The following is a 21,910-nucleotide window of genomic DNA, read 5'->3' as shown; positions in this document are numbered from 1 at the left end:
TGGAAGTGGGTAAAAAAGAAAAAGATGCATTTCAACTTAGAATAGGCACATAGGTGGTCTTGGGTTTCACCAGAATGAAAACGAATATGAAAACCCACTTTAAAACAACTTTAGTTATACTTTGTCAGAGTGTTTCTGGGGGAGACATCTATAGTTGGAGCCCCTCTCGTCTCTAACAGTGCTATGAAACTAATCTTTATTTGCTCTCTGTAGATACTAATTGTCTTCCTAATGCAGCTATTTCATTTTTTAGTTTAAAACACAAATCAAAAGATTAAAATAGATTTTTTTTAGTTTTTAAGAACTTCATATGAGTTTGTTTATTTATTGATTTATTATTTATACCATTTCCACTTCTCTCCACCTCCCGAGTCTGTTCTGTTCCCTCTAGAATTTATGACCTCTTTTGTAATTATTATTTATAACCCCAATAGCTTATCTATTTGGGACTAGATAACCTAGCAGGGGCCCATCCCTGGGGAAAAGGATCCCTCCTCTCTCATTGGCTGTTGGCTACATACAGCTGTTCATGTCACTCCTACATGCTAGCAGGTCAATTGATGTTGTTGTTATGCAGGTCTTATGCAGGCAAACATACTGTTGGGATTCCATGGGTAAAAAAATATCATACTAAGTGAGGTAACCCAGATCCAGAAAGACAAATAAATACTATATGTTGTTTCTTATCTATGGATGCTAGCTTGCAATCTTTAGATCTGAGTATGTGACTTGAAACTTCATAAGTTAGGAAAGTTGAAAGGCGCCATGGGAGAAAGGCGAAGGAGCTCTAGAGAGGGAGACAGGCTAATACAGGTACTAGAAAGGCAGGGAAAGGAGAAGTGGCACAGAGAGGGTAATGGAGGAGAGGAAGGGAGGGTAACACAGAGGGAGAGGAAGTGAGGAGAGGTAAATAACAGAAGGGAGGGAGGAGGGGAGGGCGGTTATTGGAAAAACCACATACTGCTTGACCGTTGGGTGCACACCTTTAATCCCAGCCCTCGGGAAGTTGGACCTCTGAGTTTGAGGCCAGCCTGGTCCACAGAGTGAGTTTCTAGGAAATCCAGGCCTGTACAGAGAAACTCTGTCTCAAAAACAAAACAGAACAAAATAAAAAAGTTATTAAAATATATATGTGTAACATATGATTTTATGAGATTATGTCACTTTGGTGATGATTAGCCCCTCAGGAGCCCTAGACTTTCTAACAAAATCCTCACTGCTAGGTAAGAGACAACTCCTTCTGTGTGGCTGTCAGGGGAGGTGGGGGCAGGGGGCTCCCCAGACAGTACAGGTTACTGCCATGGTTCTCATTTGCTTACTGGATCTTGAAGGTGAGGACTCTAGGCTGAAGATACCACACACTTCAAACAGAGGATTTCAAAGAAAGGAGCTGGAGCTGACTGACCTCTTCCCTCAGGGCAGACGGAAAACAATCTCAGGGAAAGCAATTGACCCCACCCAGCTGTCAGGCCTGCAGACCACAGCAAAGGCCAGGACAGCAAGATATCTCCAAGGGAACATTAGTGGCACTTATATAAATTTACCTCTGGTATTGTAAATCTAGCCAAGTATCCATGGTTGGAGACATCACAGACCCTACAGAAGAGTCTAAGGCAGATTTCTGAATTGATATTTGTTCCTAATGGTATTCTAAATACTTACACTTTATTCATGGATAATGCATAGCTCTCACCTCTCATCAAAGAAGCTTCTTTTTATAGCAGACAAAGCTGGCATAGAGATTGACAACTGGTTAGATGCAGAGTGAGTGGCCTTGGGCTGTATCAGCTCAACTGGGCCATCTATAACACAGCACTCTCATGGAGCCTCTCAGAAGACGGAGGCAGATGGGTAAGAATCTTCAGATTCATGGCAGTGTCTTCTAAGCATGACAGAGATGCTGTTTTAATGCTAGCATTGCAAAGACAGGGGACAGTGGAAAAGAATGGAAGAAGAGGGAGGAAAGGAGGAAGGGAGGGAGGGAAAGCAAAGTAAGTGGTGTGGAGAGAGAAACCATGAATTATATTTTACTTGACAGTTACAACTTCCAGGCTTACCTGCACTATCCAATTAAGAAACACATGCTAGGCTTCGTACACCGACAAATGGCTGTGGTAATTCTAAGAAATACTATATTATGAAGTGGGAAAGCTGGAAAAATTACTTGAAGGCATGTCCGTTTGGAATGCTGAGTGTGTCAAATAGGCGGTTAGGAGGGGGGGGGGAAATGAATGCTTGGAATCACAGAAAACATAAGAGCAAATTGGATGATTAGCGAAAGGTGCCTTATTCGGTGGTAAATTAATCAGTGCTTTCTGAGGTGGGGGCCAGCTTTCATCCAGTCCCCTGGCTTTCTCTAGTTTTACTTCAGGTTTCTGAGTTTCTCACCTATTTTTATCTTGCAGATTATATTACAGCATTCTGTCCTGATTTTTATACCCTTATGTTTTTTCACTCCAGAGTCAGAATATAATTTCTTATGCAGATAGTGTGTGTGTTCATTTAAGGTGTGTGTGAATGCATGTGTGCATCTGTGTTCATGTGTGTAGAGAGAATGGAGGCCAACCTTGAATGTCATCTTCAAGAATGCTATTCGACTTTTTATCAACAGACTCTCACCAATTAGGATAGCATCCTCCTGCGCCCCCCCTCCCCCCCAGCATTACAAGCACATGCCACCAGGTCTAGCTTTTTAGGTGGGTCTTGGGGAATTGAACTCAAGCGCCCAAGATGCAAGGCAACTGTTTTTTAAGGCAACCTCCTCCCCATTTTTTAATTTCCTAGCCTTTTTAGCTACTTGCATTTCTTAGGCCATTCTCAGAGAGCCGGGAAGCTTTCCAGGCCGACAATGGTCAGTAGACTTCAGTCCATGGATGTCTGTCACTTAGAAGGCCACAGGCAAAAAGACTCTCTGGCCAAGCCGGAGGAGAGGCTGTTCTGCTCACAGCCTGTCTCATCCTCAGCCGTGATTGCAGTTCAAAGTCTACCAAAATGGAGGAACTAAACAGATACAATGACAGCAGCCGAAACCCACACAGATCTTGAGGCGCTTAGAGCGGAGGGAAGTGTGATCAGGTGACTTGGCTCCTTGCTCGGCCATTTCAAGAATGATTTTGATCAAGATCATGTAGAAAAGAGAAGAACTGCATTAAAAAAAGAAATCTACCCACTGTAAGTTCAGTTCTGTTCAGTTCTGTTATTGGCCTTGAGTGCTTGGTATTCATAGCGCAGGCCACTTCAAAGCCTCCAACATCAGAAAAACAAAACACAAAAAACTGACTACCACCACTGGGGGAGGGCAGTGATTATTCTCAATTATAGAGAAGCCCAACACTCAAGTGCTAAACTTGGAGTCAATAGATCTGAGGTTCCCCAACCCCAGTTTTACCACTGAGTAGGCTTTTGGCCAAGTCATTTATTTATTCAATGACCACTGTGTGTCAGATATTCTGCTTGGCACTGGGACTTAAAAAAAAAACCCACCTGGGCCAGCCCCTTCCCTTAATAAAACTCTTAACAGTAGGTATGCGGGACAGAGACAGGCATGCAAGGAAAGCCTTGTCATCAAGTGGCAAGATCTGTTCTGGAGGTTTGAGGAGTACAGAGGAATGAGGGCTCAGCGCCTTCAAACCTGCGACTGGTAAATGACAGAGCTCAGGAGAGTGCTCAGGAGGGGGAGAGGGCCCTGCAGTCTCAAGCTCCAACCTACTCAGTCAGATGACTGAAAACAAAAATGTTTAGCCTGACTGAACACTGGGCCCTGGAACAGCTTCATAAGAAATGAAAGTGATTAGGGCTGGCGGGAGTGAAATTGTTCAAACTTGGGATTAATAAGTGATACTCTCTTTCTCTGAGGACAAGGACATAGAGTGCTAGCCTGAGGCAGGCTGAAGTACTTTTCCTTTGTCTCCCCTCCCCCAATCCCTTCCCTCCACCCTCCTGCTTTTTTTTTTTTTTTTTTTTAATTAGATCAGCATTGAGTGTTTGATCTACTGGTGTTGAACATGAACACCTACTCTTTAGATACTGGGGTACACTTGAGCGCCCCCACCGTGACTCCTTCTGTACTGTAGGGTTTTTAAAGTGGATCTGTTTGCATATCGCCTAACAAATGGTTCATGCCCACTAACAGTTATGTAATAGTAGACAGAAGGTTGGTAAAGTGTGGGTTTTGACAAGAGACTGAAGCAGAAGTCAACTTTGGGTGCTAATCACTTGAGTAGATTCATGTGTCTATCCTTGTGAGTGCCTTGAAAGTGTAGATTAAGCACAGTGGGACAGAATTCAACAGTTTTCCATGGGAAGGGCTTAGTTGTTTCCAAAGCCAGGAAAGGCTTCTTCCCTCCCCACCCTCTCTTCCTGTCTTCCTGCCTCAGAACCCTAAGTCCTAGGATCCTAAGTGTATGACATCATGACCAGTAATAAAACATCCTTAGAGGCCTATCTGCCACGCGGCTGTGTGCACATTTCTATTCTAAGAGTGGAAGCTCTGAAACTGGAATTTAGATTATTTGATATATTCAGCCATTGAAGACATGCAACAAGTATTTGTTAAATAGATATCTAGCTAATGAAAAACTAAAGGTAATCTCACTTATTGTAGCAGGGTTTCCTGAACTGTGACAAGACACTCGTGTCAAGTGTGGCCAGAGTAGAAGGTATTGTCTCAAACTGTAGCTGTCATGTTACATATTTTGTGTTTTCAAGGAGTCAGAATATTGTTGAGTCAGCGAATAGTCATAACGAACCGGTTTTGAAGCCAATCACAGGTCACAAGGACCTGAGGTATGTGGTCTAATCTTGTGTATTAGTATTCTCATGTGCCTAATAGGCTACCATTATAGAATTCTATCTTTATAGAATCTACCTTTTAGGCTGTCATGACTTGCTGAGTTAATGAACACAACTCATTTTCGAAGCTCTGACACCTTTGCACTACCTCGGCTGCAGGAGGGAAGCTACACTACTTAGGAAAAGGGCAGGAGGTGGCTGCAATGCCAGTCCAGGACACATGCCTCTGTAAAAGTAGCTTTTAGTCTCTAGTGGTATTTGTTGTCTCAAAGGCTTACTGCCTCTGTCTGCTCACTCAGGCCTGTTCCTGGAAGTTTCTAGCCTCTGTAGAACTGTGGACAATCTAATTTAGGCCTAGAATGTTTTCAGTCTGCAACTTACTAGTGAATAAGTTCATCCTCTCTAGTTCTTTCTGAGCTCTTGACTGACTGGTTCAACTCAGATGTTCTGATCAGACTTCTTTCCAAGGTGACTCATCCACACTGCCTTCTCTCTTGGCCTCTGAATTGCTCTGCTTAGCTTCATACTAACTTTGGTGATATGTTCAAATATTGCTCCGTCTCATTCTCTGGCTCCTTCTGTCTTCACCTGTGTCTAGCTTGTTCTCTCTCTGAAACCTCTCTATAATTCTCCTGGTAAGACTGCCCTTTTCCTGTTTCTTTCTCTCTATACTCTCTTACATAGTTTCCATTTCTTTTTCTTGTTGGGTGTATCAAATTCTGTCAAATCTTCCTCTGACTTATCACTGTCTGCCACTCAATTAGATGTCACTATCAGACGCGGTGCTTACTTCTATAAACTAAGTTTACCTTCATTGTTTGGGATTAAGAGTGTGTACTAAGGGTGTGTCTGTATTCCAGACAGAGCAACCTCATTGCTGGACTAAAATTCTTCTATGTGCCATTTGAGAAAGGATGGTATGTATGCCTGCCATCAGAGTAAGTAAAAGGTGTTGTATACTAGGTGGCAGAACCCTTCCCAATCAGGCATGTGGCGACCAAAGTACAGATCCTGATGGTGTTGCTGACTCCTTAAATTTGCTCTTAAAAGTATGGTCAGTGGACAGAAGAGATAGCTCATCTTTTAAGAGCACTCTTCCAAAGGAACAGGGTTCAGTTCTCAGCACTACCTAAGTGGTCACAACTGCATGTAATGCCAGTTGCAAAGGGTCCAATGTCCCCTTTTGGCCTCTGTGGGCACTAGGCATGTCCATGCTGCACAGGCACACATGTAGGCAAAAATCTCTATACACATAAAACAATAATTAAAAAAAAAAAAACCTTAAAACCAAAATGTAACAGTGTCGGAACACTAGTCTCATGAGAGAATTCTGAGTGTGAGAAAACACCAAGCAAACAGGAATCTTGTGACCTGCTTCTTTAAAACAGAGGAATGTTCTTGGAATGTATTTTTGTGGTCCTTCAGGTACAGAAGATAGTTTACTTTGGCTATTGCTATTCACATGCTTCTATGGAGAAACATGTTTTTGCCATGTGTAGCTTGTTCTTGTAATTGTACACTTTACTCATGTGATTCTGCATAACCCTGGAGTATACATTGTCTGATGCTCTGAATAAAGTTGGCTATTGCTTGAGACTTTAGCCTGCCTCATCTTTAGGCCCTGTTCTCCAGGTTCATTTGGCCTAGTGGAGTGGTAAACAGGTCAGGATGTAGCTGAAGCGCTATTGCAGAAATGTACTTCATGTTAATGTGCCACTGTGAACAGCTCAATATCTTAAAACCTTTTTCTCAGATGTTTTAGTATTATGTAAATTTTTACATCACCAGGCCTGTGCTGTAATTGCCTCGACCTGCTGAGCCATTCCCATGGCCCTACCATCCTTTAATTAAAGAATAGCTTCAAACAGTTAGGAGTATGTGTGTGTGTATAGTCAGAGGACACAGAGGACAGCTTACAGGAGCTGGGGTTGTGCCCTGTGTGTTCCAGAGATTGCTCTCAGGTTGTCAGGCTTGCAAGCACATTTCCTTGTAACTCAGTCGATGCCTTGGTGATGACCAGTTTTCAGCAGGGTCCTAAACATTAACTTTCAAAATCCCAAGTCAGGATATGTGGGTTCAAGGAGGTGATTTTTCTTTACCAAAACCATGGTGACGTTATGGTTATGGGTTGAGTTGTGTGAGGACCAAACTGCTTGTTAAGCAAATCCAGTTTTGAGTCACACAAAATAACTAAATTTCTCCATTATTCTGCTTGAAAAACACAACTAACTGTTGGAGGAAGGCGACTCCCTTTGACTCCTCACAGTAAGGAAGATGGCCAGCTCATTTCTAAATGGAAACTCCCAAGTGCCACAACACATCAATCATCTGACATATAATCTGACTTCCACTGAGCTGGAATGTGATTTAAAGGTCAGGCCTTTGGATGAAGAATGTCAGTTTAGTGGGTTATGCGGCAGAAATGCCTACATCTGGAGCAGTGTGATCGTCGGACAAACAGCTTCTCTTCAAATAGCAAGGGGAAGAGTGAACAGAGGATTATAAGCTGAAAGTCTTGCTTAAGCACGTTTGCTGATGCCCTTGCCGGTCCCTCATTAAAAAGATAAATAAAATAGTGGTGGAGATAGTATCATGTCCATCGACTTTCACAGGTGTTCTCTGGAGTCCGGAAACATCATCAGGCCTATCTTTGAGAAAACTGGAGAAACGTTACATTATGGGTGGAAAACAAAAAAAATCTAGATTTTTAGCTTAAGAAATTGGAAACTTCAAGCACAGTTATTATCATTTTAAATAAAAAGATTTTGCCATGCATTCCAGGCTGGCCTCGAATTCATAGTTCTCTTGTGTCAGCTAGGGTTAGACTTGGGCTACCGAACCTGCTTTCTACCTATAGAGAGGAGGCCAAGCTAGGCCTGATAGTGTTGCATGCTCATAATCCCAGTACTAGGGGGCACAGTGGCAGAGACAGGAAGATCACAACTTCAAGCCTATGTCTGGTAGGCAATGAGGTCCGGGCCAGCTCAGGCTATATGTGACTCCATCTCCAGGAAGTGGGCTGGAACGAGAATCCCCTTCTCCTTCCATCTCCATTTTGCCATCCTTTCCACTCCCACATGCCCTGACTGCATTCCTGTGCCCATCTCGCAGGCATGAGACTTGCAGTTTATGAAAAGTGAGGCAATCAGGCATTCTTTTTCAAACAGGCGTATCTTTTGTTCGGGTGGGATCAGAAATTGCTGCCTGTTTCCAAACAGTCCTAAATCTGCCAGACTGGACATGGGATCTGACCCTAACCTACTTTTTCAGAATGGCTGAAAGCGACTAAGACTTTTGATGCTCCAGACCACAAGGCAGCTGTGTGACCTTGGGCGACAGGGTTACGTCTTCCCCAGCCAACCCAGCCAATAGCGATTAATGATCTTTAAAAGTGATCTTAATACCTGTTTCTGAACACAATCGCACAGCTCCTACGCGGCACGCAGAGGGCTTTTAAAGCTCTCCCAAGTAATTCTTAAACCGCAGAACGCTCTTAGAGCAAACATCCGGTTATAGTACGAGGACACCTGGGCTTCACAAGTCGCCCCGTGGGAACCTGCGAGCTTCGCGCTGCTCCTCCGCCCACGCTCCAGGGAGCCTGGAAAAATGATTCTCTCGGGAGAGAGTCTGGAAAATTGGCTGACTCGAAGCGCACAGCTTCCGAGAGCCGATCAAGCTGCTGGCGGCATTTAAGGACCCCTGAGCGACACACAGAATTCCAATCCGAGCAGCCCCGCTGACCGGCGTGGGGACCCACCTCCTAATAACCGGGACCCCTGGACTTCACCCCTAGCCCCAACCCCCACGGCGGTGTGCCCGTTCCTCCTCCACGTGACACGGGCCGGAACCGTCACTTCCGGCGGCGGGGACAGCGCGCTTGCGCGCGGCGCCCGGCTCTGCAAGCGGTTGCCACCGGCGCCGCGCCCCCCCACAGCCGCAAGAGGCGGGCGGCATCGGTGAGAGCCCGGCGCGGACGAGCTGCGGTCTCCGGGGCGCGCAGGCCGCGGGGCCTAGCGCCACGCCCACCGCGGCCGGCCCCTCCCTCTTCCTCGGCGGCTCGCGCCCCGCGCGCCAGGCCCCGCCCCGGCCCCGCCCCGGCCCCGCCCTCCCCGCTGGCTCTGCGGGCGCCGGGCTGCTGCAGCGGGCGGCCGGAGCTGCGCGCTCGGGACGCGCGGAATGTGAGGCGCGGCGAGCCGCTGCGCACCGACGCTCGCTCGCGCGCGCGAAGGGCGGCGACCCCTCGAAGACGGTCGGCCGTGCCCGGCGCTCCGCTGCGCGACCGCGCGGGTCCGGGCTCTCGCCCTCGCGCGCCCTCGTGCCCTCCTGGTGCCCTCCAGCGCGCCGGGCGGGACCATGAAGAAGTTCTCTCGGATGCCCAAGTCGGAGGGCAGCGGCGGCGGGGCGGCGGCTGGCGGGGCCGCGGGCACGGGGCTCGGCGGCGGCTTCGCAAGCTCGTCCATGGGGGTCCGGGTGTTCGCCGTCGGCCGCTACCAGGTCACCCTCGAGGAGTCGCTGGCCGAAGGTACGGGCGCGGCGGGAGGCAGGTGAGGGAGGCCGGGGTGTGGCGGCGGCTGCGGAGCCATCCCGGAGGCTGGAGAGTGGCTCGGCGTGAAGCTGCTGGCAGCTCCGAAGCAGGCACGGTTGTCTGCTTATGAGTTCGAAATCGTTCTCTGTTCTCTGTTCTTCCTGGCGCGAGGAAAGAAATAGAAGACGTCCCAGTAAGTGATGTGGTGTCATGATTGGACCCGTGACTCATTAGAGGGTCAGATGGAGCAGTGCTGGGACACTGCTTTGGCAGCTGGGGCTTTGGCGGGTGTCCTGCGTTGCTTTCGGGTCCGTCCTAGCCTCTCAGACTCTCGGGGCGTTGGACTCCGCTGGGGTTTGTTTTTGCTAAAAACCAAAACAAAACAGGACTCCCAAACCTCTCTATATGGCTGTATGTATGCAGATTGTGTGTGTGTGTGTTGGCACGGTCTTACAAGTTCAGTTAAGTGGCTGCTTGGGGGTGGCGTGGGGGAGTAAACTTGAAGTCCGTTTATCTTCGTTGTTTAGAATCTTCTCCACACAAGGTCCTGTTTTTTTGTCCTCTCTGTCATTTTGTTAGTATTTTAACAGGCAAAGTGGAACAGTTTAACTTTCCCTTGTGAGGGTTTTGGTGGCTCTTTTATTGTCTGAAGGAGGTTATGAGAGCATGTAAAAGCATAGTTACGAAAAAACAAAGTTTACTCCGTGTTTTAAAAAATGCTTGACTTTAGTTTGGTATCTCTGGCGTAATTGGCTTGTGGAAAATACTTTCAGATTTCTTATTGCATGCCTTGACCTCTGAAGTTTTGAATGCAGAATATTAAGAAATACGTTGAGAAAATCCATAAGAAATGTTTCTTGTTGGTATGTAGGTGACTTTAAAAAATAAGATTAAGAAAACCAGAGACTGTAGGGAGACATCTTGATATTCCCTGTTGACATCGTTTGAAAACAAGACAGATTCTACTTGTAGTCTTGAATTTCCATGAACAATAGGAATCGGTGCAAGAAAAAGCTGAGGGCTTCTGTCTATAAAATAAAGGTAAAAAAGACTTACATTAGCTGGGATTTACATTAGCTGGGATGTGTGTCTTGGTTTTGTAGGCCATTGTTCAGATTAACGCCCTTTTTGAACCTTGTTGAGTTGTAGACTGTAAATCTTAACATAGCCCTCGATATATTACCCCGAACCCAGTAACAAAGCACTGATATCACTGTTACAGTGTTCATTTGTGGGTGTGTGTGCAGGAAGGCAGGCCCTTACCACCAGACTTTTTACCTTTTGAGACAGAGCCCTGCTAAGTTACTAGGCAAGCCTTGAATTTTCCATCCTCCTGCTTCAGCCTTCCAGTGCTGGGGTTGTACCCAGGGTTGTTATCAACATGCATGGCTTTCTCTGACTTGTTTTAAGTGTTCATGTTTGATATTTGGTGTGTGTGCCTGTGTACACGTGTGTGCAGAGCAATGTTAAGTGTCTTCCTCAGTTGCTTTCCACCTTAGTTTTAAAGACACTGCACTCAGAACTCATATATCTGTGTAGCCTGGCTAGGCTGGCTAGCCAGTGCGTTCCAGGGGTCCACCTGTTGTCTTTTTCTGCTAGCTTTGGGGGTTCACAAAAGGAGGCCACACAGCTTTTACATGGAAATTGGGGACCTGAATTTAGGCCCTGATGATTGTTTGGCAAGCACTTTACCATTTGGTTTCTGTCTCATTAAAATTTATTTCATTAATTGCTAGGCATGGTAGTGTTCTCCTTTAATACCAGGCAAGTGGATCTCTTGGGGTTCAAGGCCAGCCTGGTCTACATAACAGGTTTTAAGACAGCAGGGCTAGAAAGAGAGACCACGACTCAAAAACAAAGAAAACAAAAAACCCCTGAAAATACCTACTTACTTGGCTTTAAAGAGTGATCAGGTGGTGGGTGGAAGCAAAGGATGAAGGAACTTTTATGAAGGGTAGAATTTCCTGTGTTTACACCTTGGCTCCTGGGTCAGGTTTAAATCTCTAGAAGGCAGGGCATACCTAGGCTCCTGTCCAATGTGCTGGTCTTCCCTTTCTAGAACACACAATTGAAATACTACTCAGTTTATTTTTCGTCATTCTGCAGGCTAGGCGAGATGATGCTAGGCACAAGTCTGGTAAGTATGATTAATCAATAGTTGACAGACTTGTTTGTCATTTGAGGTATGTGAGGAAACATTGCAATCAGAGTGATCTCTTGTCTTTTCAATATACCACTCTTTGTCTTACTCTGGGTATTTTTTTCATTGACTGTGTTCTACAAGTTGGAATGAATACTGGCTTAGCAAATACTGAATCCTTGCTTCCAGAGGAAATGGCAGGGTTAGATACCATGAAGCCTTACTTCAGGGCATCCTTGTCAGCTGATTTATATATGTGCCTATCCTATGTGTGTTTGTGTTTAAAGACACCTTGCTTCATGTCTTATTAGTGATTCATTAGCATAGCACATCTTTAGCTCAGGCCGGTAATGAAGATTATCTAACACGTTTTCTTTGAAGGAAAAGCCAGAATCTTCCCTGCACTTGTGCACTCGAGCTTGTGCTGTGCTCAGCATCCTTGTTAAACAGAGATCACCAGTCCAAAGCAGATGAGAAGAAGATTACATGGTACATGGCATGGGAAGGACCCCTGCTGACAGTACGAGAGGTTAAGTAGGAACAGGCAAGTCAAGAGATTTCAGTTTTCCACCCATTCGCATATCTGTAAGTGACCATCAAAGTGCCAAGAATAGGGACCTGGGGAGTTTTAGCAAGTTGACAATCTGACAAAGACAGAAGCTGAAATGATGACCAAGTCTTGTCACACATGTGTCTGCATGGATCTGTGTGATACCTTAGCTACAACCACAGCACTTTCAGGGGCATGCTTCCGTGTGTCCTAAATTGTTGGTATAGTTTTCTCTGTGAAACACTTTGTTACTGTCTTTCTAGTCAAGCTTGTGTATGCTTGAAAATGCTTGCAACTTCCCATCCCCACCTTTCAGTTTCCACTGAAAGTTTTTAGGACTTTTTACCATAGAGAGGCATTTTCTTGTGTTTTCTCTAAAAGTGACTCAGTCTTAGGAGTTGAACTAATCCTGACTTAGAGCTTTTGAATGAGACAGAGTCACCTGCCCATGTTAGCTTGAAACAACATCCACTTGTCAAGCACAAATAACTCAGTTTAGCCTTTCAAAAGGTAGGACTGGTTTTGTTCATCTGTACGTCCAAAAGAAGAGCTTTAGTGCTACTGTCGGAAGCAGGAAGAAAGCTTGTTTGTTCAGTTCTGTTTGTTTGGAAACAGGGTCTCATGTAGCTCTGGCTGGCCTTGAAACTTGCTGTGTAGCTGAGTCTCAAAACTTGCCGGCTTTTCCCAAAGTGTGAGCGCTTGCCACACACTGTGCTCAAGAAGTTGGTTCTTGTCAATGCTTATTTTTTCCACACGCATAATTTAGTGTACAGAATGGCCTTAAGGGGGATAGATGTCAGGAGTAGAACATGGATGATGGGCTGAGCTAGTCTTGAGGTTGCCTGGGCTGAATAGGAATGGCACTGAGAGTGTGGTGAGGGTAATTCCTACTGATACACTTACGGATATGGTTATGCCGCTCTCAGTAATTGGAGAATTACAGAATTCTGTAAATGTAACTTAGTAGCCTTCTCGGCATTAACTGCTGGGAGTGAGTGAATGGGTCTAAGCTGAATATTAACTGCTCCTCATTGCCAATTTTGTAGGAAAGTAGTACCATATGTACACTTAAGTTTGCAGTAAGGTCAGTAGGGAATGATGAACTTAAGTATCTTACTCGAAGAAGTCATCTTTGGCTACCCAGTGACTTAAGTTAATGTTACCAAGAGAGGACAGGAAGGATAAAGGGGAGAGTTTGACAGAAATATTAATGTTGTGTTCCACATTTGTATTAAGCGTGGCTCACATAACGAATACAGCCGTTCCCTAGCTCAGTACAACCTGGAATGTAATTCGAAGACAAACATTAAAGAAGTAGAAATCTCTTGGTTAATGTGGTTAAAAGTGAAGAGAAAGCACATGGTCTTAGAACAATTGAGTTTCGGGAATGAAGAAGAACTTTTCAGCACTTTAGCAGAAGCAGGGCAGGAAGTGTTAGCTTGTGAGACATGGAGATAGGCCTGTTGTAGAGTGGGCCGGGAGTGAGCAGGCCCTGTGTGAAGAAGGCCTCCAGGAGCTGAAAAGTGCTCAGAGCAGTGGACCATGGAGATGGCTCTTGTTGAGGATGGTCACGTGGACCATAATGATGGGTCATGTTGGAGAAAGCTCTAAGGTGGTGGCAATGGGGGACTAGGTAGTGAGTACTGGGCTTTGCAATGGCAGGCTGAGTTTGGGTTTTATGTAAAATGTAATAGGAAGTTACTGAGTAATATTAAATGGTAACTGGTTTTCCTAGGTCATACAGATTTCTAGATAGAAAATGCTTGAGAAACGTGTAAACTAAAATGACTAAAAATGACACAGTGGAGATTGAAATGTTAGTGTTCAAATGTAAGGGCCTTGGAGGGTTGTTGAAGAGGTGAGAAGGGTCAATGTGACTTGCTTATGCTGCTCTTGGGTGCTGGTAGCATTTGCTAAGTACAGGACAGATTTGGGGGAACTACTGAGCAGTTCCAGAATTGTTGAGGTATCTGAGAAGACATGCCTAGTGGAACTTGGGTGTATGGTACCTGATACCATTGCAGCAGCGTCTGGAGCCACTCTTTAGACAAGTGTGGATTTGATGCCTGGAAATCCCGGACTGTCTCAAGAAGGGGAGTGGAGATTTGCTTGCTTGGTCCATTTCTGGGCCTGGCCATCACAACTCACCTTTACTGTTTCACCCCTGGACTCTGCTCTAGCCCCAGTGTGCTCTGCTTCCTGTTATTCTGTGACTCACACTAGTATTTGCCTGTCACTTCACTTGATGTAATCCCTGCTCCTAACTAATGGTTATGATAGCTGTTTCCTTTCTCTGGACACTTGTGGCCTTTTGCTTTCTTCTGTTGTATCACATTCAGTCTTTTGATCATGTTTGCCCTTAAAAACACTAAGGCAGTTAATAATTGTTGGCCTCCACTAAAACACTCTCTTTCTCATTTTCTAAGACAGGGTTTCTTTGTGTAAACCTAGCTATCCTGGAACTCACTGTGTATAGATCAGGCTGGCCTGGAACTCAGAGCTCCGCCTGCCTCTGCCTCCTGAGTGTGGGATCAAAGGCATTTGGCTAGAAAAACTCTTAATTGCTGCTGTATTTACAACTTCCTGTACTCGTCCACAGCCATTCAACTATCATGATGTTTGACTTTTAAAAATAAACGTATTTTATTTTATTTATGATTATTGTAGACTTGAGAGTGCTGGTGCACGCCACAGCACCTGTGTAGAGGTCAGAGTGGCAGCTTTTGGGAACTGGTTTTCTTTCTTCCATGGGAGCTGGGAAACTTAGCTCTTCTGGGCAGGTGCTTTTACAGACTGAGGGAGCTCACAGCCCTGGTTTCTGTTTCAAGCCACATGTTTTTAATATAATTAAAGACGTAATTTGCAAGTTGAAAAGTACCAATGGAGGGCTATTTATTGGACCATCAAAATCTTTTGCTTGGGCCAGGGGACCCTGCATTTCTTACTTTTGTGAAGGCAAGCTAATTCAGAGTGTCATTTCACTTAATCTCTTTAACTTGAAGACTAGCCAGGGGTCTGCATAGTCCCCTCACTCTATCAACATACCTTTTTTATTCTGCAGAGGTGGCTTTTAAAAAAGAAAAGCACAGAAAATGAAAGCAGAGAGAAAGGCACCTTCTGTGCGCCTGTGAGATAGTTTTATGATGTGCCTGTGAGTACAGAGTGGGAAGACATGGATTCTCTAGTATCCTGGACCTGAGTACAGAGTGGGAGGACATGGATTCTCTAGTATCCTGGACCCTTGGCTCCTGTCCTCTCATGTGTACCCAGTAATTATAATTGGGTTTTCTGTGTTGAGTTAGACTGTTAGGAAACATTTCTTCTCCTGAAACACCGACTTAGTGTATGAGAAGATTGAAATGGAATCATGTGACATATCCAGCAGCTCACTGTTCCAGAGGCCAGTCAGTGAGCAGAGCTGACTCAGCTTTAGTTTTAAACTGTTTTAGTGAAAGCCTGTCCTCGAAGTGTGACAACTTGCTCTCAGAACAGCCCCACACTTAGCCTTCGTCTGTTGCCACGTGAATCCTCAGGCTTTGTCTTTATCTCAGGTCACCTAGTCTCTAGAACTGTGAGAAATGAATGTTTTGTTTATATCCCAGCTTCTTAAACTGTGGGTCACCACCCCATGGGTTATGTAACAGTGTGTGTATGTGTGTGTGTGTGAAGAATTTTGGCAACAGTAAAAGGTTTCTGAACGACCAAAGACTAAAAATTAATTGAAAATCAAATGTGTAAAGCCTCCGAGGTGCTCTGGAGGCCTCTGTTGCTGTGGGTGCCTCCTCTGCAGTCTGGGTTCTGAGCACAGAGCACACACACCTTGCCTAGTGCATGCTGTTTTACCATGCACCACCAGCAAACACTGCCTGAAACATCTTGGCTCCATCAGAGAGTTGACGTTAGGAGTTGCTTTTACTGAACACACTTCTCTGCTTTTCTAGAAACACAGTGCTTTAATTACAGAAAAACAAAGGTGTAGTATTTTCCTGTTGTCATTCCTCATATCAAATTAGTTTATGTTTGGATTGTATTACATTAGATTAGAATGTTTAAAAATTATTATTTGAATTGTTGGTTTGACTTTTGTAAAAAAATGTTTAATGAATTTTGGCTTGAGTCTACATCAGACTTTCTGACAATTTCTGAAATGGCTCTAAACTCATGTTTGCCATTTTGTACTGAGTATTATATGAGACAGTGTTCTCAGCATCAATGATTATAAAGTGAAAAGATCAGTCAGCTGAGAAACATTGAAATACTCTGTGTTCTGCAGAATCAAATATTTAGCCAAGATGTAATTATGTATAAACAAATGAGGACATTCATCTCCTTAGTATATACATTTGGTTTTATTTTAATAAATGGGAAGCTGTGTGTGCCAAAGATTCCTTTACATTTCTGTACGATCTGTTGTCCCTGAAGCATGATTGGAGTGTCTGTTTCGCATATCAAGTACCTCAGGCTCTGTCAGTTTCTTAGGCAGAAGGGGCTTATGGGTGGACAAAGCTTAAGAAGCCCTGGTTGGTCCATCACCCAGTCTGTGGTATTTTGATATAATTGGCAGGAGAGACCAAGACATTTCTGTTTTACTTATCTTGCATTGTTGCATTTGCCTAGAATGCAGACACCTGTTGTACCCCTGCCCCGTGTTGACACTGGGTATTGTAGGAGGCATTTATTAATGCAGTTTCTTATTGCAAATCTTTTGTTTGCTCCTGAGACCTGTCTCAACCTTTGGCCCCAGGCTTGGCAGCGGTTTCTCACGTGATAGCACTTCCTCAGTTTTGTTCTGTTCCAATAACAGGTTTTCTTTATTTTAAAATGGAGCCCATTTAGGATTTGGCTTGTAGTTCTCTGTTCCCTTTACGTGTTGTACTCACAGTAGGCGTTCAGTGTATTTGTAAGAGTGAGGACTTGACTTCCACAGTGGCCTAGTAGACTTTACTGTGAGCACATGCACTCGTATTTGACATGGCTGCCTGTCCCTGCTTGTTTGCAGCTGACGGTTGGTTATTTGACCCCCTTCCTCCTTTCCTTCATATGGGGTCATTACACTGCCACTGAGCCCCAGCCTCCGGCCCTGCTCTTATGTCCACTGGTAGAGACTGAAATAGGAAGGGACTGAAAGAAGCTGCTTTATAACAGTGTAGTATAGTATTAACTAGGCGGGCAGAAGCACTGTATGAGATTGGGTTTTGAATTTTGGGATTTTTTTTTTTTTCTGTTCACATGTCTAGTTAATTTTAGTTTTCTGGTCTTTTATTTAGGTGTGGCTTTCAAAATGTTCTTCTTGAGGTCCCTTGACTGGTATGGCTCCACTAAAGAAAGTCATTTCTGGGGTATAGCGAGGAGCTGGGTGGTTCTAACTGGGTTGTGTAACTCTTCTTATGGAAGAACCCTTTTGGAGACTGGTCAGTTGCATGTGGCTATCTCTTGGGTGGGTGGGGGCTAGCACCTAGGTTTAATAGGATGGGTAGCTGAGAGAGTAAGAGATCAGGAGGAAGGGGAACATCATTTGAGGTCTCCTCTAGCTTTGGGACTGGAGATGGGAGCAGAGCACAGTGGAATTACTTAGGTCTATGAAGATCTGGACTTTGCTCTTAGATTAGGACATTCGTAATCTTAGCACAAGGTCAGAGGGGAACAGCCATGTTCCATACGGTTTTGTTTATAGCACATCATCATTATCTTGACATTCTTCCATACTTGATTTCTAAGAGTAAAAGCTTTCTGACACCCCCTTCCCTTCTAAGTGTTGTGGTTACTTGTTTTCTACAGGGCTTGTTGTCAGACTTTTGTTAGGACTTTTACACACTTACCTGTCTTCTTGTGAATGAGATTGTCAGTAGGCTAGATTTTACAGTTCACTCTGGAATCATTAAGGTACTCACAAAATAGTGAAATATTTCACAACTGAATCCTTCGAAGTGTTTCCCTAGAAAGTGTGATCTTATGCCGTGTCCCACTTTCTTTCTGTGGCCTGCCTAGTAGACTCTGCTGCTGAATGCTAGTTAGTGCCCGCCCTATCCTTGGTGTAGGGAACGCGATGGTACAGATTTAACCAGTAGGGTGCGTACTTTTTTTTTTTTTTTTTTTTTTTTTTCAGAATTAGGGTAAATACATGTGTTCAGCTGTACATAACCTTTTGATGGTGTCTTCTGTGATGAGTAACAAATTTATAAGGTAGCTAATCTCGGTAATGTAGCTATCAAAGTTTTTGTGTGTGAGGTATATATATGGCGTAGTAAGTTCCGAACCTTATTAGTACAGTTCTGTGTTAATTAATTCAAACAGCCCAGTTCAGATCTTCACAAGTAGTCAAATGGATTGATAAGTATTTGGCATTTTTAAAAACCTTTTATCAAAATACTATTTATATATCCCAAACGAGAAACTTCAGAATGTCGACCCAAGTGAGTGGTGTGTTTTCTAATGTAGTAAAGGCAGTGCTATAGTGTTGTTTTTGTGCTGAGTCTTTATGGGAAGGATGTGAAGGGAAGGGGAGCCCTCGGCTCATGGTATCAGACAGACCATCAGACAGCCTGTGGCCTCTGACCCTGTTTCTGGGCCTGGCGAGGCAGAGCTTTCATCTCAGAGACAAGACGCAGAAGGGTGTGGGCCCACAGGCGCAACCCCAGTGCTCACTTCTGTAGACAGGCCCAGCTTCTAGTATATTACCTCCCAAGAGTTTGTTGAGTTGTGAGATTATAATTCAGTGTGTTAACTCATGGATGATGTCAGAGCCCATAATTCAGTCGCTCCTCAGTGATTTCCAGCTGGGTCAAGCCTTCAACATGAGTCTTTTTCTTCCTCTTCTCTTCTTTTTTTAAAATACTTTTTATTCATAGTCGAACACTTATTTTTTTTTTTAAATCTTATTTCAATGGTAACCTTTGAACCTATGCAAGTAACCTAGATATGGGAGCTCATGGGAGCCTATACTTAAGAGGTTGGTGCAGGGACATCGCTCAGAATTCTATTATGAAAGCCTGTCTTTAAAAGAAAAACCAAATAGAAGACAACCCTCCAAGTTTGGGCGCGCTCTCTCTCTCTCTCTCTTCTTTCCTTCCTTCCTTCCTTCCTTCCTTCCTTCCTTTCTTCCTTCCTTCCTTCCTTTAGGGTTAATTTATTCATGTATTTTATGTATGTGAGTGCTCTATCTTCAGACACATCAGAAGAGGGAATCAGATTCCATTACAGATAGCTGTGAGCCACCATGTGCTTGCTGAATTGAACTCGGGACCTTAGTCAGTGCTCTTAACCACTGAGCCATCTCTCCAGCCCCTGGGTTTTATTTCTTTTACTATGTGTTTGTGATAGTTTGATCCAAAGAAGATGTAAGAAGCACATTTATGAATTTTTAGTTGTTCAAAATTGGATTTTTTTTGAGTCTCATGAATTTCTAGAATAAGAAACTTTGATGCATACATGAATAGTTTGTTTTTGCATCCCAGCACTGCTGTTTGCTGAAATGTTGCAGGCATCTCAGAAAGTGAATGTTGCTGTGACAGACTGCCCAAGAGAACAGCTTAACACAGGCTTATCTTAGCCGTGGCTCTGGTACAACAAGGAGACAGAATTGCAAGGAGTGTGTGCTGCAGCAGAGTGCCTCACTTCATGCTGCACAGAGCGAGAGAATGGGAGAGCAAAGATGAAGTATAACCTTTAAAAGCACACCTTCATAGGCCTATCCCTCCCTGTCCTAAAACCTCCAGTACCTCTAAATACTGCTAACAGCTAGGAACTGAGTATGAAACTTACCCAGTTGGGTGCATCTCATATTCAGATTGTAAGAGCCACTGTGCATGATGTGAAGTCAGGTCTATTGATTTTTGCCTTTTAGAAAACTAGAGATAGGATTCTTATCTGTTGTATAAAATCCTGAATTAACGGTAACATATCCATCTACTTTTGAAAATGTTCTAAATATTGTATTGAATAGAATTAGTATTGTTGGACTAACAAGTCTTTAGAAAATGCTAGGGATCCATCAGATTTTTCAGTTACCTCATTTTTAAACATGGAAAGGGAAGTAGAGTCACAGAGCTGCTGTTGGCCTTGCTCTGCCTCTAATGTGAATGCCTTGCATAGACTCCGTGCACATACAGGACTTTTAATGAAAATGAGGACTTATACGTTAATGTCAGGAGGCTGGAGAGCTTTGGTATCTCAGAGACAGCTAGAGTATTTATGACTGAGGAGTATGGGGGTGCAATGCTCCTAAACATTTTTTGTCTTGAGTTTCAGAATTAAAGCTTGTTTATTCTTTTTGAAGATCATCAAATCAGATGCTACAGCTTTTGAGGCAAGACTATGATTAATTTGAAAATTTCGAAATGAGTTGACTTACAATTCCAGTGGGCAGGGAAGGTGTAGCAGCTGGAGAAGGAGGCTGAGAGATCGTATCTCAGCTTTCCTAGGAAGCAGGCTGGGGGAGACGAAAAGGAGAAGGACTTGGTGCATGGAACACATACAGAAAGTAGGGTGAAACTATAAATGTCACCTTGTCACCCCCATTGATGGACTTCCTCCAAACAGACTCTAGGACCAGAAGTCCCTAACTTTTCCAAACAGCACCAATAGCTAGGGACCATGGGGCCAAACACATCAGCCTCTGGGCGACATTTCTCATTCAAGCCACCACGCTTGGCTTCCTCTGAATTAATCTGTAGTCTCCTGCTAGAGAAGTTCTGTCCTAAGTGAGATAATTTCTTTCTGCTCTTCATGGTACACCCTGTAGAACTGTAGCAAAGCAGCACCTAACAGTGCTTGTAGGATTGGGAAGCAAAGGGAAGGGGAAGGGTGAGCAGGGTCTGTCCTAAATGGAATGCCTTGTCCATCCCTTCAGCCTCTGAGATGCACTAGTCTGCTCCTAGGAATTTGAGAAGGCTAGGCACTTCCCAGAAGTAGAAACGATAAGATAGCATTTGTCCTTTTGTGCCTGGCTTTCTTAACACCATTCCTTCAGGATTAGTCCCTAGTATAGTTTGCTTCAGAACTTCATTCTTTTATCTTTATTTTTTAAAAGGTAGGGAATGAGAATGACCACCTTGTCTAAGCCTCCCAAGTGCTAGGATTACTGGCAAGCGCCTTCAGAACCAGCTCCTCATCCTTTTAAAGAGCGATGCTGCTCCATGTGCATTTATATCATGTTTGGGTGTCTGGTCATTTGTTCATGGACATTTGGGTTGTCTCTACTTTAGACTGCAATTTCGCAATTCCTGGATGAATGGATGGATATATGTGTGTGTGTGGGTGTGTGGTGTATGTGTATGTATACACACATATACATACATGTACACACATATGTATATATGTATATATATGTATGCATACATGCATGTATGAATCCCTAGTTGTACAATTTTTTTGTTATCTGTTCTGTGCCTGGTTTTCAGAGGCGCTTCCATTTTTCTTTTCATAGTGTTTGTTTGTACTGTTTACAGCTCAGTGATCCCAGCTTTTCAGCTTCCTTGTCTCTCCAGTACTCAGCCATGTTCTGTGCTTTCTATGCACATACCTTAATGATATGTCATGGATTTCATGTACATTTCCTTAACTATTTGTGCTTCTTTTCATTGCCTTTCTGGCTATGTGTTTCATATCATTAGAAGACACAAGAAATGTGGATTGCTTTTGCTGTGTAATGATACATGGTGAATAATTGAGAACAAGCCTTCAGAATCATGACTTATGGAATACCGTTTTTATTTGAAGGCATGGCTGACAAATTGGTTGTGCATTTAGATCTGGGTATCTGGCAGCCAATTTTCTCAAGTACTGAAGTGAGTGTCATTTAGGGAAAACAACTGACAGGTATTATTAATGTTGGAATTTGAGCTTTCAAAAGACAATTATAACCTTGGAAAACGTGTATCTGCCATTATAATGGTGACGACAGCCT

The 21,910-nt window shown here is 44.0% G+C and overlaps 1 protein-coding gene across 5 annotated transcripts in view; it reads left to right on the top strand.

Annotated features, from left to right (window-relative positions):
- The first annotated feature begins 9,000 nt into the window (after nucleotides 1–9,000).
- Nucleotides 9,001–21,910, top strand: part of Bmp2k (BMP2 inducible kinase) — a 108,757-nt gene continuing 95,847 nt past the window's right edge. For 4 of the 5 annotated variants that reach the window (XM_076926444.1, XM_076926441.1, XM_076926443.1 and 1 more), the window contains exon 1: nucleotides 9,001–9,313. In XM_076926444.1, coding sequence (XP_076782559.1) covers nucleotides 9,145–9,313 — 169 coding nt within the window. In that variant the 5' untranslated portion in view covers nucleotides 9,001–9,144. Of the gene's footprint in view, nucleotides 9,314–9,378; nucleotides 9,510–21,910 lie in introns of those variants that run through there. The other variant, XM_076926442.1, reaches the window with a different exon arrangement.

The sequence above is a fragment of the Arvicanthis niloticus genome, chromosome 27 (assembly GCF_011762505.2).
Source record: "Arvicanthis niloticus isolate mArvNil1 chromosome 27, mArvNil1.pat.X, whole genome shotgun sequence".
Classification (NCBI taxonomy): Eukaryota; Metazoa; Chordata; class Mammalia; order Rodentia; family Muridae; genus Arvicanthis; species Arvicanthis niloticus.
This window is presented reverse-complemented; position numbering and strand designations above follow the sequence as displayed.